Source organism: Geotrypetes seraphini, chromosome 4, assembly GCF_902459505.1.
Source record: "Geotrypetes seraphini chromosome 4, aGeoSer1.1, whole genome shotgun sequence".
Lineage (NCBI taxonomy): Eukaryota > Metazoa > Chordata > Amphibia > Gymnophiona > Dermophiidae > Geotrypetes > Geotrypetes seraphini.
The window spans coordinates 176,934,662-176,954,093 of NC_047087.1; the positions used below are offsets into that span (position 1 = coordinate 176,934,662).

At 43.3% G+C, this 19,432-nt stretch overlaps 1 protein-coding gene across 13 annotated transcripts in view; it reads left to right on the plus strand.

Moving 5' to 3' along the window:
- CNOT1 (CCR4-NOT transcription complex subunit 1) overlaps window positions 1-19,432 on the plus strand; it is a 1,050,915-nt gene that overhangs the window by 743,997 nt on the left and 287,486 nt on the right. For all 13 annotated transcript variants that reach the window (XM_033940598.1, XM_033940586.1, XM_033940591.1 and 10 more), the window contains 2 exons: window positions 12,037-12,333; window positions 12,630-12,770. In XM_033940598.1, coding sequence (XP_033796489.1) covers window positions 12,037-12,333; window positions 12,630-12,770 — 438 coding nt within the window. The remainder of the gene's footprint in view (window positions 1-12,036; window positions 12,334-12,629; window positions 12,771-19,432) is intronic.

Sequence of the window (19,432 nt, forward strand, 5' to 3'; positions counted from 1 at the left end):
ACTCCACCATTCACTAAGAGTTGAGATTTGGGCTGATGATACAAAGCCAGCAACCATGCGATGAAGTCCCCCTGTATCCCGAAACGCTCAAGCGTCCTAAATAGATGGGGCCAGGAGACCATGTCGAAAGCCTTTTCAACGTCTAAGCTAGTAATAAGCGCCCTATCAGTAATGGCATGGGGAGACTGCAACATTGCTAGAACCCTCAGGAGATTCATGGACGCATGCCTGCCGGGTACAAAACCCACCTGGTCTTCATGAATAAGAGATGGTAAGAATTTATTAAGGCGCGTCGCCAGAATACTAGCCAAAAGTTTAACATCTTGGTTAAGAAGGGAGATAGGTCGGTAAGACCCCAGAGCGTCAAGCGGGCGCCCAGGCTTGGGGAGAATAATAACGTGTGCCCTTTTATGGGAATCACCCGGGGGAGTAGAGCTACGGAGTCCCATAAAGTACTGTTGTAACGAAAGTAAAGCCGATGGGTCCACTAACTTATAAAATTCCGGGCCGAGTCCATCGGGGCCTGGTGTCTTAGCGAGCTTGAGTTTTTTAATGGCTACCTGCAGTTCCTCTCCCGAGATAGGACCGTTAAGAGCGAGGCGTTGAACATCATTCAAAGTAGGGATACAAAAGCCCTGAAAAAACTTATCACTGGCGTCCGCGTCATAGGGTTGAGCTGCGTAAAGGTCAGAGTAGAATTGCACAAACTGCTTCGTAATGGCCGAGTGAGTGACATGCGTGACGCCCCGTTTGTAATAGTATGCCGTGTTTTGTGCGGGCGCACTAGGTTAGCCAGCAATCTCCCCGTTTTATCACCCCAGCGGTAAAGTTTGTATTTATAACAGTATATATTACGTCTGGCTCTTTGCTCTAAAAGAAGATTAAGTTTTGCCCGAATCGCGCACATGGACTGTCTAGAGCAGGGGTGCCCAACGCGTCGATCGCGATCGACCAGTAGCTCAGGAAGGCAACTCGAGTCGATCGCACTCGTGTTGCCGTCATGATCTACGGGCCGATCAGCCTTCCTCTCCAGTGTTCTCCCTAGTGCCTTTTAGCTGGGCGGTCCGCCCAGCTGTCATCTGCCGCTGCTGAACATTAAAAAAAAAACCCAAAAAAAACCGGCTTGGAGATTTCAGCCCCTAGTGAACTTATGCTCTGGGCTCTAACGTGTGCGTGCAGGCTTCTCTTCTCTTCCCTCCGAAACCGGAAGTTATGCCCGGGGAGGGGGGGGGGAGAAGGGAAGCCTGCACGCACATGTTGAGAGCCCTGAAGCAAGCGTTTGCTACGGGCTAAGGCGGGAGACATGTTAGTGAAGCATTTCCTCTTCTTGCTGCCGGGTCCTGCCTACTTTCTGTTTCCGCGAAGGCAGGACCCGGCAGCATTTCCCCCAACAGTTCCTCGCGATGCTGGTCGGCCGAAGCAGGGAGAGGTTGGGGCGGCGTCGGCTTTTGGGCGTGTTATTGGCGTCGGCTTTCGGGCCTGTTATTGGTGGCGGTTTGGGTCCTGGTCCCCGATGGCAGTTTGGGTCCCCGATGGCAGTGGCAGTGTCTTGGGGGAGGGCAGGGAGAAAGAAAGAAAGAAAAAGGGCAGGCAGGGAGACAAAGGAAAGAAGAGAAACAGAAAAAAAGGAAAGGGAGGCAGAGAGAAAGAAAGGGCAGGGAGAGAGGAAGGAAAAGTTGGGGGAGGGAATGAGGTGTGGAGGAGAGGAAGCATACAGGCTGAAAGAAGGGAAGAAAGACTGGATGCACAGTCAGAAGAAGAAAGTGCAACCAGAGACTCATGAAATCACCAGACAAGGTAGGAAAAATGATTTTATTTTAAATTTAGTGATCGAAATGTGTCTCAATTTATATCTGCTGTCTATATTTTACACTAAGGTCCCCTTTTACTAAACCGCAATAGAGTTTTTTTAGCGCAGGGAGCCTATGAGCGTCGAGAGCAGCGCTGGGCATTCAGCGCAGCTCCCTGCGCTCTAAAAACTGCTATCGTGGTTTAGTAAAAAGGGAGGGGGGTATATTTGTCTATTTTTGTATGGTTGTTACTGAGGTGATAGTGCATAGAGTCATCTGCTTTGACCTCTTTGAAAAACCCTGGAATAGGAATGATAATTAACATTTTCTATGCTTACAGTGTGCGTTGTGTTTTTTTTAAATTTTATTGTTGGTAGATCATTTTGACTTGGTCATTTTAAAAGTAGCTCGCAAGCCCAAAAAGTGTGGGCACCCCTGGTCTAGAGGCTTCATCGAGACGGGAAATGTGAAGAGATCTAAAATTGGCAAGATCCCGCGACAAAGCCAGTAGTTCCCCATCCCGCCGTCTATTCAGGGACGCCGAGTAAGCCAGTATATTCCCTCGCATGACCGCTTTAGCCGCCTCCCAATAAACAACTGGGCCCACATCTTCCACAGAATTAGTGTGAGTGAACTCGTCCCATCGCTTTTGAAAGAATTCCCGAAACTCCGCATCCTTGAAAAGGAAAGGTGACATCCGCCATATACGTCCCGCAGCTTGTGAACCGAAGTGTAAGTCAAGGCCCAAAAGAGCATGGTCAGAGACTAAAGGTGGAGAAATGCAAGCAGCCGACAGGTACGGAAAGAAAGAAGCAGAAATGAGAAAATAATCAATGCGAGAGTAAGACTAGTGAGGGTGAGAATAGAAAGAGAAGTCAAGGTCAGTAGGATGCAGGGTGCGCCAGGAATCCAATAAGCCCAACTCTTTTATAAGGAAGTGTACCCCTTTATTGAAATGGCCCTTTGGCACCGGCTTAGCTGGTTTGTGATCCCACTGAGGATGTGCCACAAAATTGACATCGCCTCCCAGTATAATCGGTTGAGGCAGGAGGGACGCTAAGTGACCCACCAGTGACATAAAGAAAGCATGGGCATAGATGTTAGGGGCATAGACATTACACAATACTAAAGGTTTGCCCCAAAGTTCACCCACCAAGATAAGGTACCTCCCATTGGGGTCAGCAATTTGGCTATGAATATAGAAAGGTACATTCTTGTGAATAAGGATAGCCACCCCGCATTTCCAAGTTGTGAATGAGGCAGAGCACACCTGACCCACCCACCCCCTGCGCAGCTTACCATGTTCCACAGAACTCAAATGGGTTTCCTGCAGGAATGCTATGTCCGTGTGTTCACGTTTAAGATGCGCTAAAATTTTCGTGCGCTTGATGGGGGAGTGTATCCCATCTACATTTAAGGATCTAACATGCAATTGCACCATTTAACATATCATGAAGAAATATAAGCAGCAGTAAAAAAAGAAACAAGTTAAGAGCGGTAGAGGCCGTCCCAGCCTATGCCTCCACCCACTCATGGAATACAGAACTATCTTGCCCTGACGGGAATAAGGTCTCAGCATGTAAGAACCCATACATTCATCCATACGTACTTCATATATACACCCCACACATACCCCAAACATACCAACAAACACTCCCCCAGACAATCTCACCCAACCCCCCTCCCAAATCCCCCCCAAATCCCAAACCCAGCACGGAAAACCATGCTAACCCAGAAAATATAGAAGAAACAAGAAACAACTCCGGGCCAAGCCCTTGTGATACAAAACAAACATAGTAGAAAAAAGCACTGTTAACAAGTCCCATGCTGTAGTAAGGCACAGAGTGTTTAAGGAAGGGAGCGACAGCTCAATGGTATCTCGCCGGCCCATGCCGCCCCACAGATCACTCCAGCTCCAGAAAACGGGAGCACTGAGCACTAGATCTCACATTGCCAGAGGTACCTGCTCCAGCGACTGTTCAGCAGCTTAATAGAACCAGTGGACGCCGATACACCGGTGCCTGTGGCCTCTCACAGCGTCCCCGCAGTCCAGGCATAGCCCCCCCTCAGAGAAGAGAGGAAAAGGCCTCCGAAACCACCGATACCTGTGCACGTCGTTGTTGTCCTCCCTGAGGATAAGAAAACTCCAGCAAGATCTCAGGTAAAAGAGCAGGACGCCGTGGAGATCCCAAACGTCTTTACAGCCAACGGTGTTCCCATCCGGCCGCACACAGCAAAAGGTGTCAGAAGTAGTAGCGCAAATTGTTCCTACGACTCCTGTTCTCATGGTCGTCCAGACGTTCAAAGCAGGCTGCCTTAGCGGTCTCCAGTGCCCGCAAACGTTCTTCAAAGTTCGCGGTGCGATCTTCCTGCTGGGCCACTCGATCTTCCACCCTCTGTAACCTGCCCGCATGGGTCTCAAGCGTCTCCCTAAAATCCTCCATAAAGGTTTGTATCTTCGCAAGCTTGTCTTCCATGATGAGGGTGAGGGATTTGGTTAATTCTTGAATGGCCGCTTCCTGAATCGTAAACATCGGCACCTCGTGGCTCTCCGCCATCTTTGTTTCAGTTAGCTTTACCTTCCCTCGTGTGTCCCTCTGCGATCTCGCCGACATACCGAGCACGGAACCCGCAAAAAAAAAAAAATGCTCCGGGTGCACCCAGCAACTCCAGGAGGTTAGCGGTAGAAAAAGTAAGAGTGCCCGATACGGATTGTGTGCTAATAAGCAGAAATCAAGGCTTCATGGCCCGGAGCTGTGCAGAGGCACATCCAATCAGTTACTTGGCATCACGTGACCCCTCTTTTTATATTTTAATAAAATATGTTCAATATAAAATCATAACTATTTGAGGCTTGTGTGGATGGGATCAGATGGCTTGTGGGGACTGAGCTCGCAGAGACAGGTGTTTTGGTTTTTTTTTATTTCAGTCTTAGTAGATTGCTAGTCCACAAAATAATTTTTATTTCCACCGGTCCGTAGATGTAAAAAGGTTGAAGAACACTGCTCTAGATCAGTGTTTTTCAACTTTTTTGTACCTATGGACCAGCAGAAATGGCAGAATTGTTTTACGGACCAGCGGTTGAGGAGTGCTGGTGTGGACTTCAGTGCCGCTACTGGACTGCTAAGGGAGACGGGGGGGGGAGTGACTTTTCCTATTAGGAAACTTCTCAGCCTACCTGGGGGCTCGGGACATCGCGTCTTGCGCTCTGTCTTGCTGCTCCAGTTCTGTGTTGCAGCAGCGGGATCTTCATTCCTTTTGGCCTGGTCTAGGAGCAAGGTGACCTTCTGCTCCTTCCAGAGAGGATCGAGAGGAGAGCGCAGGTTGGGAAGGTGGCGGCTTTCTGTGCATGCACAGCCGATGCCTTTGGGCAGCATGGTCGGCAGACTCGATACATGGCATCCACCTGCAACTCTCCAGTGGCCTTTGACCCAGAGTTGTCCATCATATGAGCTCCCCGTTGCTGCCTGGAAGTGTTGTAGGATGGCTGCACTGGTATTTTTGCCTGGGTGGTTCACGAGGCGTTTGCAGTGAGCCACCTTTTTAACTCTGTGCTTGCGGGGGATGCTGGTCCTTTGTGGACCGGCGGGAAATTTTTGCAGACTGGCACCAGTCCATGGACCGGCGGTTGAAGAACACTGCAGTAGATGATATCATCCAGTTGTGATGACTTATGCCTTTATATGCTCAAAAAATGCACCTATAATGTACCTTACCTATAAATGACTTTCTTTTCTTGTGTTTTTTAATTGTTGTACATTTGTTTGACATGGCAGTTTTCTTTTTGTTCCTTTAGGTTCCAAACATAGCAATGTAGAAACATGATGACAAATAAAGGTCAAATGGCCCATCCAGTCTGCCCATTTGCAGCATTCACTATCTCCTCCTCTTCTTAAGAGATCCTATGTGTCTGTCCCATGGTTTCTTGAATTCAGACAGTCTTTTGTCTCTACCAGGAGACTATTCCATGCATCTACCACCTTTTCTGTAAAAATGTATTTCCTTAGATTATTCCTGAGCCTATCATCTTTTAACTTCATCCTATGTCCTCTCACTCAGGAGTTTCCTTTCAGTTGAAAGAAACTAGCCTCGTGTATTTATACTATATAGGAACTTAAACATATCTCTCCTCTCCTACCTTTCCCCCAAAGTGTACATTTTGAAATCTTTGAATATATCCCTATACATCTTATGATGTAGACCACCAACCATTTTAGTAGCCTTTCTATGGACCAACTCCGTCCTGTTTATATCTTTTTGAAAGAGAGGTCTCCAGAATTGCACACAATATTCTAAATGAGATATCACCAGTCTTACACAGGGGCATCAATACCTCCTTTTTCCTACTGACAATTCTCCTTGTGCACCCAAGCATTATTCTAGCCTTCGCATTGCCTTTTCAATCTATTTGGCCACCTTAACATCACAGAAAAATGTCTTATTAAAGAAATGACAATTTTGCATGAGGTAAAACTCTTATAGTTTATAAATCTTTCCTTTAACTGTTAAAGGAAAGATTTATAAACTATAAAAGAGTTTTGCCTCATGCAAAGTGTTGGCCATCTGCCGTGTTGAACAAGACACCCAAGTATTCCAGGGACTGTGTCAGAGTCAGATGGCTCTTTCGGAAGTTTACTATGCAGCCCAAGTTCTAAAGAACTATGACCATCTGAGACACCGATGAAGCTCTGGTCAGCCAGTCATCCAGGTATGGATGGACCTGTAAGCCCATCTTGCACAGGTGGGCAGTCACTACCTTCATCACCTTGGTGAATGTGTGAGGCAAAGCTGCCAGTCCAAAGGGAAGGGCCGAGAACTGGTAATGTTTTTACAGAACATGAAACCTTAGGAACTTTCTATGATCTGGAAATATGGGAATATGCAAATAGGCTTCTGTCAAATCCAATGAGGCTAAGAACTCCCCCAGAGCAACCACCACTGACAGATTGAACTGTCACCAAACGAAAGCCTACAACTTTGAATAACTGCATTGACATAAGATCCAGAATTGGTCCCCAATTGTCTGAGCCTTTCTTTGGCATGATGAAGTATGTGGAGTATCTGCCACATACTTGCTTGCTCTGTATTTTTAGGTGGCATAGGCTCTATGTGTTCAGTTAATGAGTTTGCTAGCCAAGGCAATTCCATCAGCATTGCACTATCTGTAATTGCTAGGTTCCATTACAGCCACAATAGACGTAGTTCCCTGGACAGAAGCTCACATGCGTTCTCTCCAAAATGCATTATTGCATTGGTTCCCTCAAATGGACTATCTGCAGCCAGTATGGACTGGTGGCTCCACCCTCTGTTTCTAGACCAGGGACATACTCCTCCACATAGCTTCTTGGGTGATTATGACAACAAATGCCAACCTCTTTGGCTGGGGTGCTCACTGCAACCATCATCTGGTTCAGGGACATTGGTCAACCACCCAGAAAGTGGTCGATCAACAGGCTGGAACTTTGAATCATTTGGCTGGCCTTGCAGAAACTGCAGAATGTTTTGGACGGAAAAGTGGTATGAGTCTTCTCAAACTGTGCTACTATGGTAGCCTTTGTCAAGTAACCAAAACAAAGAAAAAAGAACCCCACTGAAAAATAAAAAAAATACACTACAAAAATGTGGGGTGAAATTGTTAATTATAAAAAATCATAACCTATAGTTTGTCAATGCAAAAGAAGGTGGTAAAACTGAACCTTTGACATTACTCAATGCCGGCGCTATTAAAGGCAGAAGTTTCCGTGGTTTTTTTTAGAGCACAAGTCCTAAAGAGGATGGTGTTGTAGAGCAATATAACAATATGGATGAAACAGAGCGTCTTGCTGAATGGCAATTGGATGTTAAATGTGGTTGGAACATGTTTACACATAACTGTTTTCATGATCTCCTGAGGAAGCAAAGGGTGAAAAGGGCCCCGTTGGGATCGTGATTGAGTGAAGTCTTACTGTCATTTGAAGCTAAGTTCCACATTTACAATGTTTATAACATATTTTTGATATTTATTGTTTTAATAAGATAACAAGTTTACAATAGGTTGGAGGTAGTGATCGACCAATGAATAAAGAAACCTACCAAGTGGACCAGCTTTGGCTGCTCTATAATGAGTTGGGTTATGAGTTTCTGAGGTCTCACCACTGTTAAACTGAATAATATACATTGAATAATGTCAAAAGGTTCTGTTTTACCACCTTTTGCATTGACAAACTATAGGTTATGATTTTTGATAATTAACAATTTCACCCCACATTTTTAGAACATAAGAACTGCCGCTGCTGGGTCAGACCAGTGGTCCATCGTGCCCAGCAGTCCACTCACGCGGCGGCCCTCTGGTCAAAGACCAGCGCCCTAACTGAGACTAGCCCTACCTGCGTACATTCCGGTTCAGCAGTAACTTATCTAACTTTATCTTGAATTCTTGGAGGGTGTTTTCCCCTATGACAGACCCCGGAAGAGCATTCCAGTTTCTACCACACTCTGGGTGAAGAAGAACTTCCTTATGTTTGTATGGAATCTATCCCCTTTTAATTTTAGACAGTGCCCTCTCAGTCTCCCTACCTTGGAGAGGGTGAACAACCTGTCCTTATCTACTAAGTCTATGCCCTTCAGTACTTTGAATGTTTCGATCATGTCCCTTCTCAATCTCCTCTGCTCGAGGGAGAAGAGGCCTAGTTTCTCTAATCTTTTGCTGTATGGCAACTCCTCCAGCCCCTTAACCATTTTAGTCGCTCTTCTCTGGACCCTTTCAAGTAGTACCGTGTCCTTCTTCATGTACGGTGACCAGTGCTGGACTCAGTACTCCAGGTGAGGGTGCACCATGGCCCGGTACAACGGCATGATAACCTTCTCCGATTTGTTCGTGATCCCCTTCTTTATCATTTCTAGCATTCTGTTCACCCTTTTCGCCGCCGCAGCACATTGCGTGGACAGCTTCATCGACATGTCGATCAGAACTCCTAAGTCTCTTTCCTGGGAGGTCTCTCCAAGTACCAAGAGTGTCCAGGTGTGTCTGGAAGCCCACTTACTGTTGAAGTGGGCAGAGCTTCATTTTCAGGCACACTCAGCGGCACATGTAGCAGGAGTGGTCAGTGTCCAAGCCAGGCACCTTAGATCCAGGCGAGTGGATGCTGTCTATCAGCCTTCCGCATCATTGTTCGTCACCCGACTTCAATCTCATGGCAACAGCACAAAACAAGAAGGTGGACAGTTTCTTCAGTCGATGGTCCAAGCCTGGAAGAGTGGGTCTAAATGCTCTAGACCAGCTGTGGCCTCATAGCGAGCTGCTGTTCATGTTCCCTCCATGGCCCAAGATAAGGAGGATCCTGCATAAGTTTGCAAACCATTGGGAAACGTCAGTTTCTTGGCCTCAGATTGGCTGTGAAGACTGTGGTATGTATATCTAATTTGTCTTCAGACAGGTCCCAGTCTCGGGCTATGAGTGCAACCAGTCCTCCTTTCTCAAGGACCAGTAGTCATAGAAGATCTGGATCACTTTGCTGTTATGGCATGGCTCTTGAGCACGAGGTGTTGGCTTACAGGGAATAGTCAGAAGTAGTCCTTGCTACTCTGCTCAAATCTAAAAAACCGACCATGGTCTCTGCCTATGCTAAGGCTTGGAAAACTTTCCAGTACTCAAGTAAAAGGAGCTTTTTTCTGCTTCGATCTCTGTGATGTAGCCTTCCTCCAAACTAGCCTTATCAAGGGACTCACAATGTTCACTTAGAGTTCAAATAGCTAGACTATCTTGTTATAGTGCTCAAGACCAAAGGACTATGCTAGCGTCTCATCCAGACATAACCAGATTCTTAAAGGGTGTCCTATGTATAGGACCCCCGGTGAGATCTCCATTTTCTTCTTGGGATCGTAACGTAGTTTTTCAGAGCCTCAGCCAGGTTATGTTCAAGCCGCTGAAGGAAGTGTCCTTGATAGATCTGATGCTCAAAATGGTTTTTATGTTGGCTATTACCTCAGCAAGAAGGGTCTCGGTGTTGCAAGATCTTTCTTGCAAAGAGCCTTTCCTTAAATTTATTGAAGCAGGAGTTTCTTTGCGCACTGTTCCATCCTTTTTGCCGAAGGTTGTATCGGCATTCCATGTCACTCAGGAAGTCAGGATGCCAGTGTTCCAGTCCACAGGTTCCAAAAAAAGGAACCATATTCTGAAGAAGTTGGACGTTGAGTGCTTCTCAAATATCTCGATTGTCACCAATGAATTCAGGCTAGCTGATCATCTTTTCATGCTTACTAATCCAACTAGATGCGGTGCACCAGCTTCCAAGGCCACAATTTCCAGATGGATCAGTAAAGCCATTTCGTCAGTCTATATTGTTTGCAGGAAACAGTCCACTGTTTCCATAAAAGTGCATTAGACAAGAAGCATGGCTTCGTCGTGGGCAGAAGCTTGAATGGTCTCCCCCGAGGAGATTGATTTGTAGGGCAATGACTTAATACACTCTACTTACATTTTCCAAGTTTTACAGAGTGGATGTAGCGGCAAGGGAGGACTCCGCTTTTGGTTCCTGTTACTAGCCTTCGCAGTGGTTCTGCCCTAGATTTCTGGAACTGCTTTTGTACATCCTGTTCATCCAGAATGGCACACCTATTGCACTAGAAAAAAAAGGTTAGGCTCTTACCTTTCTAATATCTCTTCTAGTAGATAAGTGTGTCATTCTGGACAACCCTCCCCCATCATTTTATTTTCTGCGCCTGCCTACTGTCTCACTCAGAATGCTTGTGTCCAAACCTGACAATTGGATGCCAGTCAGACCTTATGGGTATAAAACATAGTCTAGTGCTAGGTCTCTTTGGGGTATTATTTGAGCTCCATAAATGTTTGTTTGGCATGCTTGTTGTGCTGTTTTGATTGTTCATTGTTAACATTTTTGTTATTATTTCAGAGCAATTTCCCCATACCCCTCCTTTACATCTGTTCCTTGAAGGATCTGTTGCTTGCTTTGGACATAACTGTAGGGGGCAGCAGAGCCCTCTGTGAAGTAGGAGGAAATTAAAAAAAACAGAGTGGATTCCTTTTCCTAAGTCTGAATGCCAGCAGGTAGGATATTCCAGTGAAATATTTATTCCCTTTGGCAGATCTTCTCTCTTCAGGACACGTTTGTTCAGTGCCAGAAGATGCCTTTCATTACCACTTATGACCTCTCTCTCTTGTATATCTCCTTGTAAATTGGAAGGATTAGTTGTAAATTGGATTAGTTTAGTAATTGCAGAGACCTCTCTCTCAGAACCCTAGAATCATGAGTCCCTGTACTTAGCCTTTGATGCTACATTAGTACAAAGATGGGCTTCCTTCATCTTTCCTATTCAACTTGGATGGAAGACTTGAGCCAGATGTTGAACTCTGGCTGTCTGCACTGTATAGCATCACTGAGCAACTAATTGGCCTTTTGTTGTGATGCAAAATTGTTCTTAGAATAATCTATCAAAAAATCCAGACTGATTTTACAATGATGAAATTATAGGAGATTGGATTGACTGTTTTGTATTTAATTTGTACAAGATCTGTTTTTCATAAATTCCTGATCTATGATGGGACTTAAATGAATTCTATAATGTGTCTTTAGTTAGACTGAGATTCATTGGTGATACTTGTGTGTATATATACACACTGGGGGCTATATATATATATATATATATATATATATATATATATATAAATAAGAGAGAGAGACTTTACCTGAAAAAGTTCTGTTTTCTCTATAATGGAGGGTTCTATCCCCCTCCCCCCTGCAGCGTGAACAGTATGAAGTAAAGTGGGGGGGTCCCCACTCACACCTCGCTTCGGAGCTCTTTAAAATTAAGTTTTCCCATGGCGTGCCAAATTGCCTGCGCTCGATTGTTGGCGCGCTGGTGTCTCACGCGCAAATGACTGTGAACCCTTTGATTAGTTACCTACTTTGCCTTCCATAAGAAGCCTGTCTAGCACAATTAAAGTATTAAAAGAAAAATTTGCAGTAATTCTTAGAAACTAAGATCATATCCTTCTTAGGAGAAGGTTCAGTCTGTTATAGCTTGCAGAAACCAGTGTATCTGTTTGCAATCAACAGTGCTGGCTTTGTATAGAATGTTGATTTGCTATCAGGTTTTGAACTGTTGTGGTTGTCCATCAGGGGAGAGAAGTGAGGTTCTACATCCCTGACTTTATTTTCAGGGGATTGGCCTGTCCTGGGTAGCAAGCTTGTATTTTTGTTCATGTGCTGATAATGTTTTGACCACCATTAATTTTTGTTTTCCATAGATTCCCTTATTCCAGGCCCACCCGCAGTTGAAACAGTGCGTACGTCAGGCAATAGAGCGTGCTGTCCAAGAACTTGTCCATCCAGTGGTGGATCGTTCTATCAAGATAGCCATGACAACCTGTGAACAGATAGTCAGAAAGGACTTTGCATTGGATTCAGAAGAATCTCGGATGCGCGTGGCAGCCCATCACATGATGCGCAACCTCACTGCAGGAATGGCCATGATCACCTGCCGGGAGCCTCTGCTCATGAGCATTGCCACAAACCTGAAAAATAGTTTTGCCACAGCACTACGGGTATGTGCTCTTGTCATACATTCAGTTTTTGTTTTAAATCTAACAAAATGATAAATACAATTCAATGGGACTAAAAATATAAGAGTAATTAAGTATAAGAGGAAGAAAATGCACCAAGAAATTACAAATTGAAATTTGAAGTACCTAGCAGATATTGTTGCCTTTAGTAAAGATTAGTCTATAGCTAAAGTAGTTGTAAATAATGCAGAGTTACTATCTGTATTCGATAATTTGTCTGAAGGGTTGCTGTTTCTGGATGATTGCATTAAGGAGTTAAGCCTGTTCTTGTTTGTTAGGCGGCATCCCCACAGCAGCGGGAGATGATGGAGCAAGCAGCTGCACAGCTAGCACAAGACAACTGCGAATTAGCATGTTGCTTTATCCAGAAAACTGCTGTGGAAAAAGCAGGCCCCGAAATGGATAAGAGGCTAGCAACTGTAAGTACCTGGGATAAAATCATAAAATATGATACATGCCTACTAGTTTGACTAATTTCATTTCTAACATAGTATCATAAACCCTAGCTGAAGTTTGACTTTACTCTCACATCCAGAACTAGAGATCTGTGCTTCTCCAAGGGCAAATAAATTAGGGAACCTTCACAAAGGGTGATGTCATTGCACAGAGCCTGGATATGAGAAAATATAAATAAGCTATGAGCTGGTGAAATTTTCAAATGCAGTGAACTGTATATATGCTGATGCTCTTGCATTGATGTCATTACATGGGGCCACCTCAGGTCTTTTTCTAAAAACAATGAAAGTCACTTTGATTAGTCTTTGGTGAGGTAATGTCTTTCATACTTTGAGCATTCTAATTTTATTTCCTTTACATCTACTCAGGAGTCCATACGTTAGGTGATCAGTCTATTCCCGCAAACTGGATTTTGCAGAAGTGTGATACTTACAGCATTCAGTACCTCAGTTTTTCCTTCTGTAAATGAAATATGCAGAGGTGTTTCTGATCTGCTCTGCTTAGTTTTTCTTATTCCTGGTTTTAAGGTTTTGGTGCCCTGAGACAACATAATTGGGGATTCTCTGCCTCGGAACCGACACAGGTTCCGAGGAGCCAGACTGCAGCTCACAGGGCAAACCTTCGAGTGGACCTGTAGGGCCAGCCTGCTGTGTGCTACTTCAGCCAGATCACCTTCTTAATCGTTCAGTGACTTGAACGCAGGCTGTGTGTGCCCTCAGGATATCAGGGAGCCAACTTCATAATTCCCCCCCCCCAAACGCTTCTAGGTTCTGTGGAATTTGAGGTCTCAGATGGGATTAGTCCAACTGACAGCCCAAAGATTTCCTGGTTTGGAGTTGCTTTTGGAAGTTTGAGGCAGAAAGTCATTTTCATCTCTTCCAGCTGCTGAGAAAGCTAACAGGCAGGCACTTTCACAGAACTGTAAGTACTGCCTAATTATTTCCTATTGGAAATTGGGGGGGGGGGGAGGTCAGAACACCTTGTTTGTTTGGGGTTTTTTAGGGTTTCTGGGGTCAGGGTTCAGGTTCCCTACCTCTAAAACCCTTTTCAGCATTTTTTTTATTTTCAATAAAGTCTCCACAGGCTGTTTTGGGTGAGATTTTTCTGACGGCAGCCATCTTGGATTTTAAATTATCTTTTTTTTCTGAAGCCTCTATCTGCCTCAAAACCCCTCAATTTTTACAGAAATAGACAAGGATGGACTCCTTGGAGTGTGTGAACACCATTTCATGTTAAATTTGCACTGGATGGCCATTGGAGGAGCATCATGTACCATGTGCTGTTTGGTTGAAAAAAACATGTACTGTATACAGGCTAGCTACCTGCCTCCTTAATACTTCCATATATTTCTTAGTTCTTAATTCTATTTCTGGGGAGATCAGAGAAAGAATTCCACACTCAAGTGTAGCTAGATAGTCAAAGCTTTGAGAAGCTTTTCTGCATTCGCCAAAATAATGGGACGTCAGAAAGGCTTCCCCAATACAGGTGACTGGCCGTTTTATTGACATATTAATTAATTCATTATTAAACATACGTAGTTTGGTACATCTTCCAATCACAATCCATTTACAAATTGAAGTCACATAGTTTCTTAATTTTACTTTGCTAGTAATTTCCTTAGCAACAGTGAGTTAACTCATCACATGCTATTTGTCACCTCTGTCAGTAGTAGAAGGAAGTGGACAACATGCTATTGATTTACTGAGGTCAAGCTGACCTTTGCAGACATGTTCCATTCTATTGCAAATATCTTGTTCTTATAAACAAATGTTTTTCTCTCTAAACCGTCTAAAACAACTACTGGAAGAAAAATATGTTTTTATAAACAAACGTGTTAGTGTGACTTTTAGCCCACTTTCATGGCCCCAGCATCTTGTTTCAAACATTAAACCAAATATTTTGTTCTATGAAGGAAAAATATATATTCTGCAAATTCTGTTGTTTATACTTTTCTGTGTGTGAAGGATTTCTATTATTCAGCTATAATATTAGTATCTTTCAGAGCCCTAACTAAAAGTGTATCTTAATACATATTGGTTATGGGGGGCCATATTAGTTATCGGGGCCCCCCTTATATTCTACACAATACAACTATCCTCATCAGCTCCACCCCTTGATTCAGAGATGAATCACACCTGCACCTCTGCATTAAGGCAGGGTACAGTACTCTATATTAACAACTTTACAACATCTAACTAACATTGTATAGGTAAAGTAAATCTTTATTCAAACATCCAATGCACATAAACATTGTTGTTATACTATTGTACATATAAATAGGCCTCAGGATCCAAGATGGCTGCGAGCTGTTGAGAGTGAGTAAGACACTAGCAGAGACCCGGACAAAATATTACCTCCTGCTTTATCGATGCCGAAGAGGAGAGGAAAAAGCGCCTCTGGAGCCTCAAGGCGCCCGGAGACTCCTCTCCAGACAACCATGGAGGATTTTTTGCGGCGACTAAATCAAGAGGTAGTTGCGTCGGGGAGTCGCCCGCTGGAACTGCCAGGAAGGAGTGAGGCCGCAGCGAGTTTCCTTGGGCTAGAATCGACTCTGAGCCCTGACGCCAGGACCCCACCCCCTCAGCCGCAGAGTGCTAGTTCCCCATGGGAAAGCAGCCAGTCCAAAGAGGCAGACTCCGTTTCCCGGGAGGCTGAAATGGGCGAAGCACTTGAGGAGAACGTAACTGCGGTGGGAACAACAAAGGTATTAAAATTGGAGCAAGGCATGCAGCGAGAGAAGACTGCCATCTCAGTGGAAGCTGGGACAATACCTGCAAGTATATTTTCTGTTCCTAAACCCACGAATGTTACCGTAGACTCTATATGGGATTTAGTAATCACTCTGGGACAAACATTGTCACCACAAATTAAAGTGTTAGAAGAGAAATTCTTAGAACAAAGAAATGAACTAAATGGACTTAAACAGGAAAATATATTGATGAAAAACAATGTGGAAAAAATAGATAAAAAGATAAGTGAAATAAATCAGGTGCAAATGACTCTGATTAAAGATAACCTCAACCTTAGGAGAAAGGTGGAAATGATGGAAAATAACATGCGGTTTAATAATCTTAGATTTTTGAACTTCCCAAAGATTCCTTCTTTATCAGCAAAAGAAGTTTTGAAAAAGTACTTTTGTGAAGTTCTTAATGTTTCAAATTATGCCTTTCCCCCTTTTTCTAAAATATACTACTTGCCAACACCAAAAAATTTGGAAGAACATCCATTAGAACAACAAACCCAAGGTGAACAGATGGATCTAACAACATTATTGGAATGTTCAATGAGGGAGGTAGCTATTCCAGCTACCCTATTAGCTACAGTGGTCTTGTCACTGGACAAAAATTGGATATTACAGCTTTATTTTAAGAATAGACATAAAGAATTTCTTGGATACAAAGTTCAAATATTTCCGGATGTGACAAGGGAATCTCAGAAACGAAGGAAAGAATTTTTGCTTCATAAGCCTGGGGTCACTGCAATGGGGGCATTATTTCTTTTACGAAATCCTTGCAAATGTATTGTAAAGTATAAGTCTTGCAACTATATTTTCTTTGAACCCTCTCAGTTGACAGGATTTCTCTCTAGGAAGCGCCTTGAAGGGGAGAAAGAAAAACCTAATGTATAAATTTACTCTTGTTTCACTCTCAACTAACCGCCTAATTTGTAATTTGAATTTTTTTTTTTTTTTTTAAATAGTTTTCTCACTCAGGAAGCACCTTGGATCCTCAAATTTTGGGACTTTAATTTGATTTAGCAAATAGTAATTTAGTTATATTAAATGTTATTTCTTTTGTTAGCTATTATGTTGACTTAATCATATTCTGTACAAGAAGTTTATTCTTGATAATTTGTTTAAAATATAAATAAAGAATAAATAAAAAAAAATAAATAGGCCTCATAATTTCATCCTGTCCTGAGCTGACCACACCTAAAGAAACAAGTTAACAAAACTCTTCACTTCACGCTAGACTGTTTCCATGCCCTCCTAAGAAAAGCTGTGACCAATGCAAACTTGGTTACTCTGGATCATGCTCACAGGTCAAGGTGTTGAAGTCTGGGTGACCACATTAGAATCTCCTATGCTCTCATCTCTCATGCTGATTTTCAGCAATTCCACTTTCCAATCGAGAAGTCTCCACCCCTGGATCAGAGAAATGGTTGGGATTCAGTAATGAGGCAGCATCTGTGGAATCAGACATGGTCCCCATTACATATCAGCCAATGGTATCTTCATCCTTTCTTCACTGCACTTCATTCCAGCTGGGCCACAAGAAGGGCATAGGAAGAGTCCCATGAAGTTGGGAAAGATAGGGTACAGTTCAAGATTCAAAACAGGATGAAAAAAACATAAAGGCTTTCTAAATGGTACACCTAGTAGATACATATTGCTCTCAATAGGTGTAGCACTATCTTGTTATTGCATATACTCAGTTACATACACAAATCAGTAATTCAAAAGTCCATAAAAATCTAAATCAGCAACAAGTCCATAATTGCAAAGAAAACAAATCAAACTAAAACTCTAAAGTCCAGTCTTTTGAATTTCACTCTGCAATTTTAGGCCGATGATCCCGGTGGCAATAGTAAATCAAGCAATCAGTCCTTTTGCGGTGGCCAATGAAGAAAAGTCTTGGTGCGTTCTGTCAATCCATGTTAGGCCACAGTACTCAGCTAGGTGAATTTTATGTCCCCGATTTAGACCACACGAATGAAAGCTAAGTACTAACTATTCAAAGTATATTATATGAAAGAGGAAAAAAGTATTATATTTATTCAACTATTTAAAAATTTAACTATTTAAAATTATTTAACATTTTTTTGTTTTTAAATTTCTTATTCATTTTTACATATTACAACAAGTGTAACAGAAAAAGACATATGATCTTATAAATACACACTTGATTTTCCTTAATATAACATTTAAAATACAACATATCATTCTATATTCATATTCTGTAATATCTTGAATATTATGTAATACATCCAATATGTAAGACAATTAATATTAAAATAGAAAACCTTCCCATCCCCTCCCCACCCATTGCAGAAATACCAACTTAATACAGCAAAAATATATATATTTTTTAATTTCTTTATTCTTTTTCAAACTTATCAAGTGCACAAAAAGAACAACATGAAATATTATCCTATAACACTTGAACATCATACATTATATTGACATGCTCTTCTCTTCCCGTGTGGGCGGACCGGCAGAGAAGAAGACGTCAACGCGGGGACTCCCTTTAGTTTGGAATGCCAACCAGACGGAAATAAAATTAGGCTTGCAACTCCGTCTTCTCCTTCTCTGCCGGTCCCGCCCCTTATGACATGTTTTTCTCTTCCGGGAATCACCTGCTGAGTTGTGGCGGCTGGGGCTTAGGAGGCGCCGGCTTCGGCGAACTGCCGAGACAGGAGATAGCCGGTCCCCCGGCCCTGGGAGGCTCCGCCTCACCCCTGTGTCCGGCTTCAGCGCCCTGTGGTCAGACCTCCTCGCCACTTCCTCCTGTCTCCGGCGCACCTAGCCCTGGTGACAGCGGCCAGATCGACGCTTTGCCCGGCCCGGAGACTGAGAACTCCTTCCCTGGGATCCCATCGTCCATTGGCCCGGCTTTTTTCCAGAGTTTCTCACCGGTGTCGCACAAGCCGTGCGCTGCGATGGACATGCCCGGCTTCAGTGGCCCCTTTTCGACTCAGATTTCGTTGCCTCAGCAGCAGCAGCAAAGCAGGGGTCCCCTGTCAGCCCCCAACGGCACCAATACCAGCACCAGGCGGCTTTTCCGCAGCAGAGAAATTCCTACAGTCACCATCAACCTCTTCTGAAGCAGTCTCCTTGAGGCAGCCATCAGGGTAGCGGCTGGAGCACAGGCAATGTGTCGTGGGGAGGAATGCATGGAAGAGACCTTTGCCTAGCAGGAAACATGGGCATCCCTGGGTCTATCAACCAAATCTCTCCCCTGAAGAAGCCCTTTTTCTGGGAACGTCATCGCTCCTCCAAAAACTAACTTGCTCCACTCCATCACTGTCGCTGAAACCGTGGATTGAAGACTATGTTTTTGATTTCATTTTTATTTTTCTTTCCAGTTTATGAATTATTTTAATCTCATTTATTGTTTTGCCACTTGTTTTGTTTTATTTTTATCATTTAAATTTCCCCAGAATTCTATTGTTCAACGGTTCCGCCTTTCTGCATCTATTCCTATCTCTCCTCTCTTCAACCTTCCAAAGTCCTTTAGATCGTAGTCTTGTCACAATGTTTATTTTCTTATCTTTTCCTCTATCTCTATTTTTCACTTCTTTATTACTCTCAAGGTACTTTAGTTAGATTGTGAGCCTTCGGGACAGTAAGGGAATTTCTAAGTACCTATCTTACTTATAATTTTAATGCTCCCTAATGTATATTTTCTGTAAACCGCTTAGAACCTAACGGATTAGCGGTATATAAGAAATAAATTACATTACATTACATTACATATTCTTAATATGTAAATTAATTAAAAACCTTCCCCCCTCCCATCTTTCTATACAATCATTAAAACTATCATATTCCTTCAAAATTTCAATTTCGCTACATCTTATCTTCCAATCCCCCCACCCCCCTATGTATATTATCAAAGAAAAATGA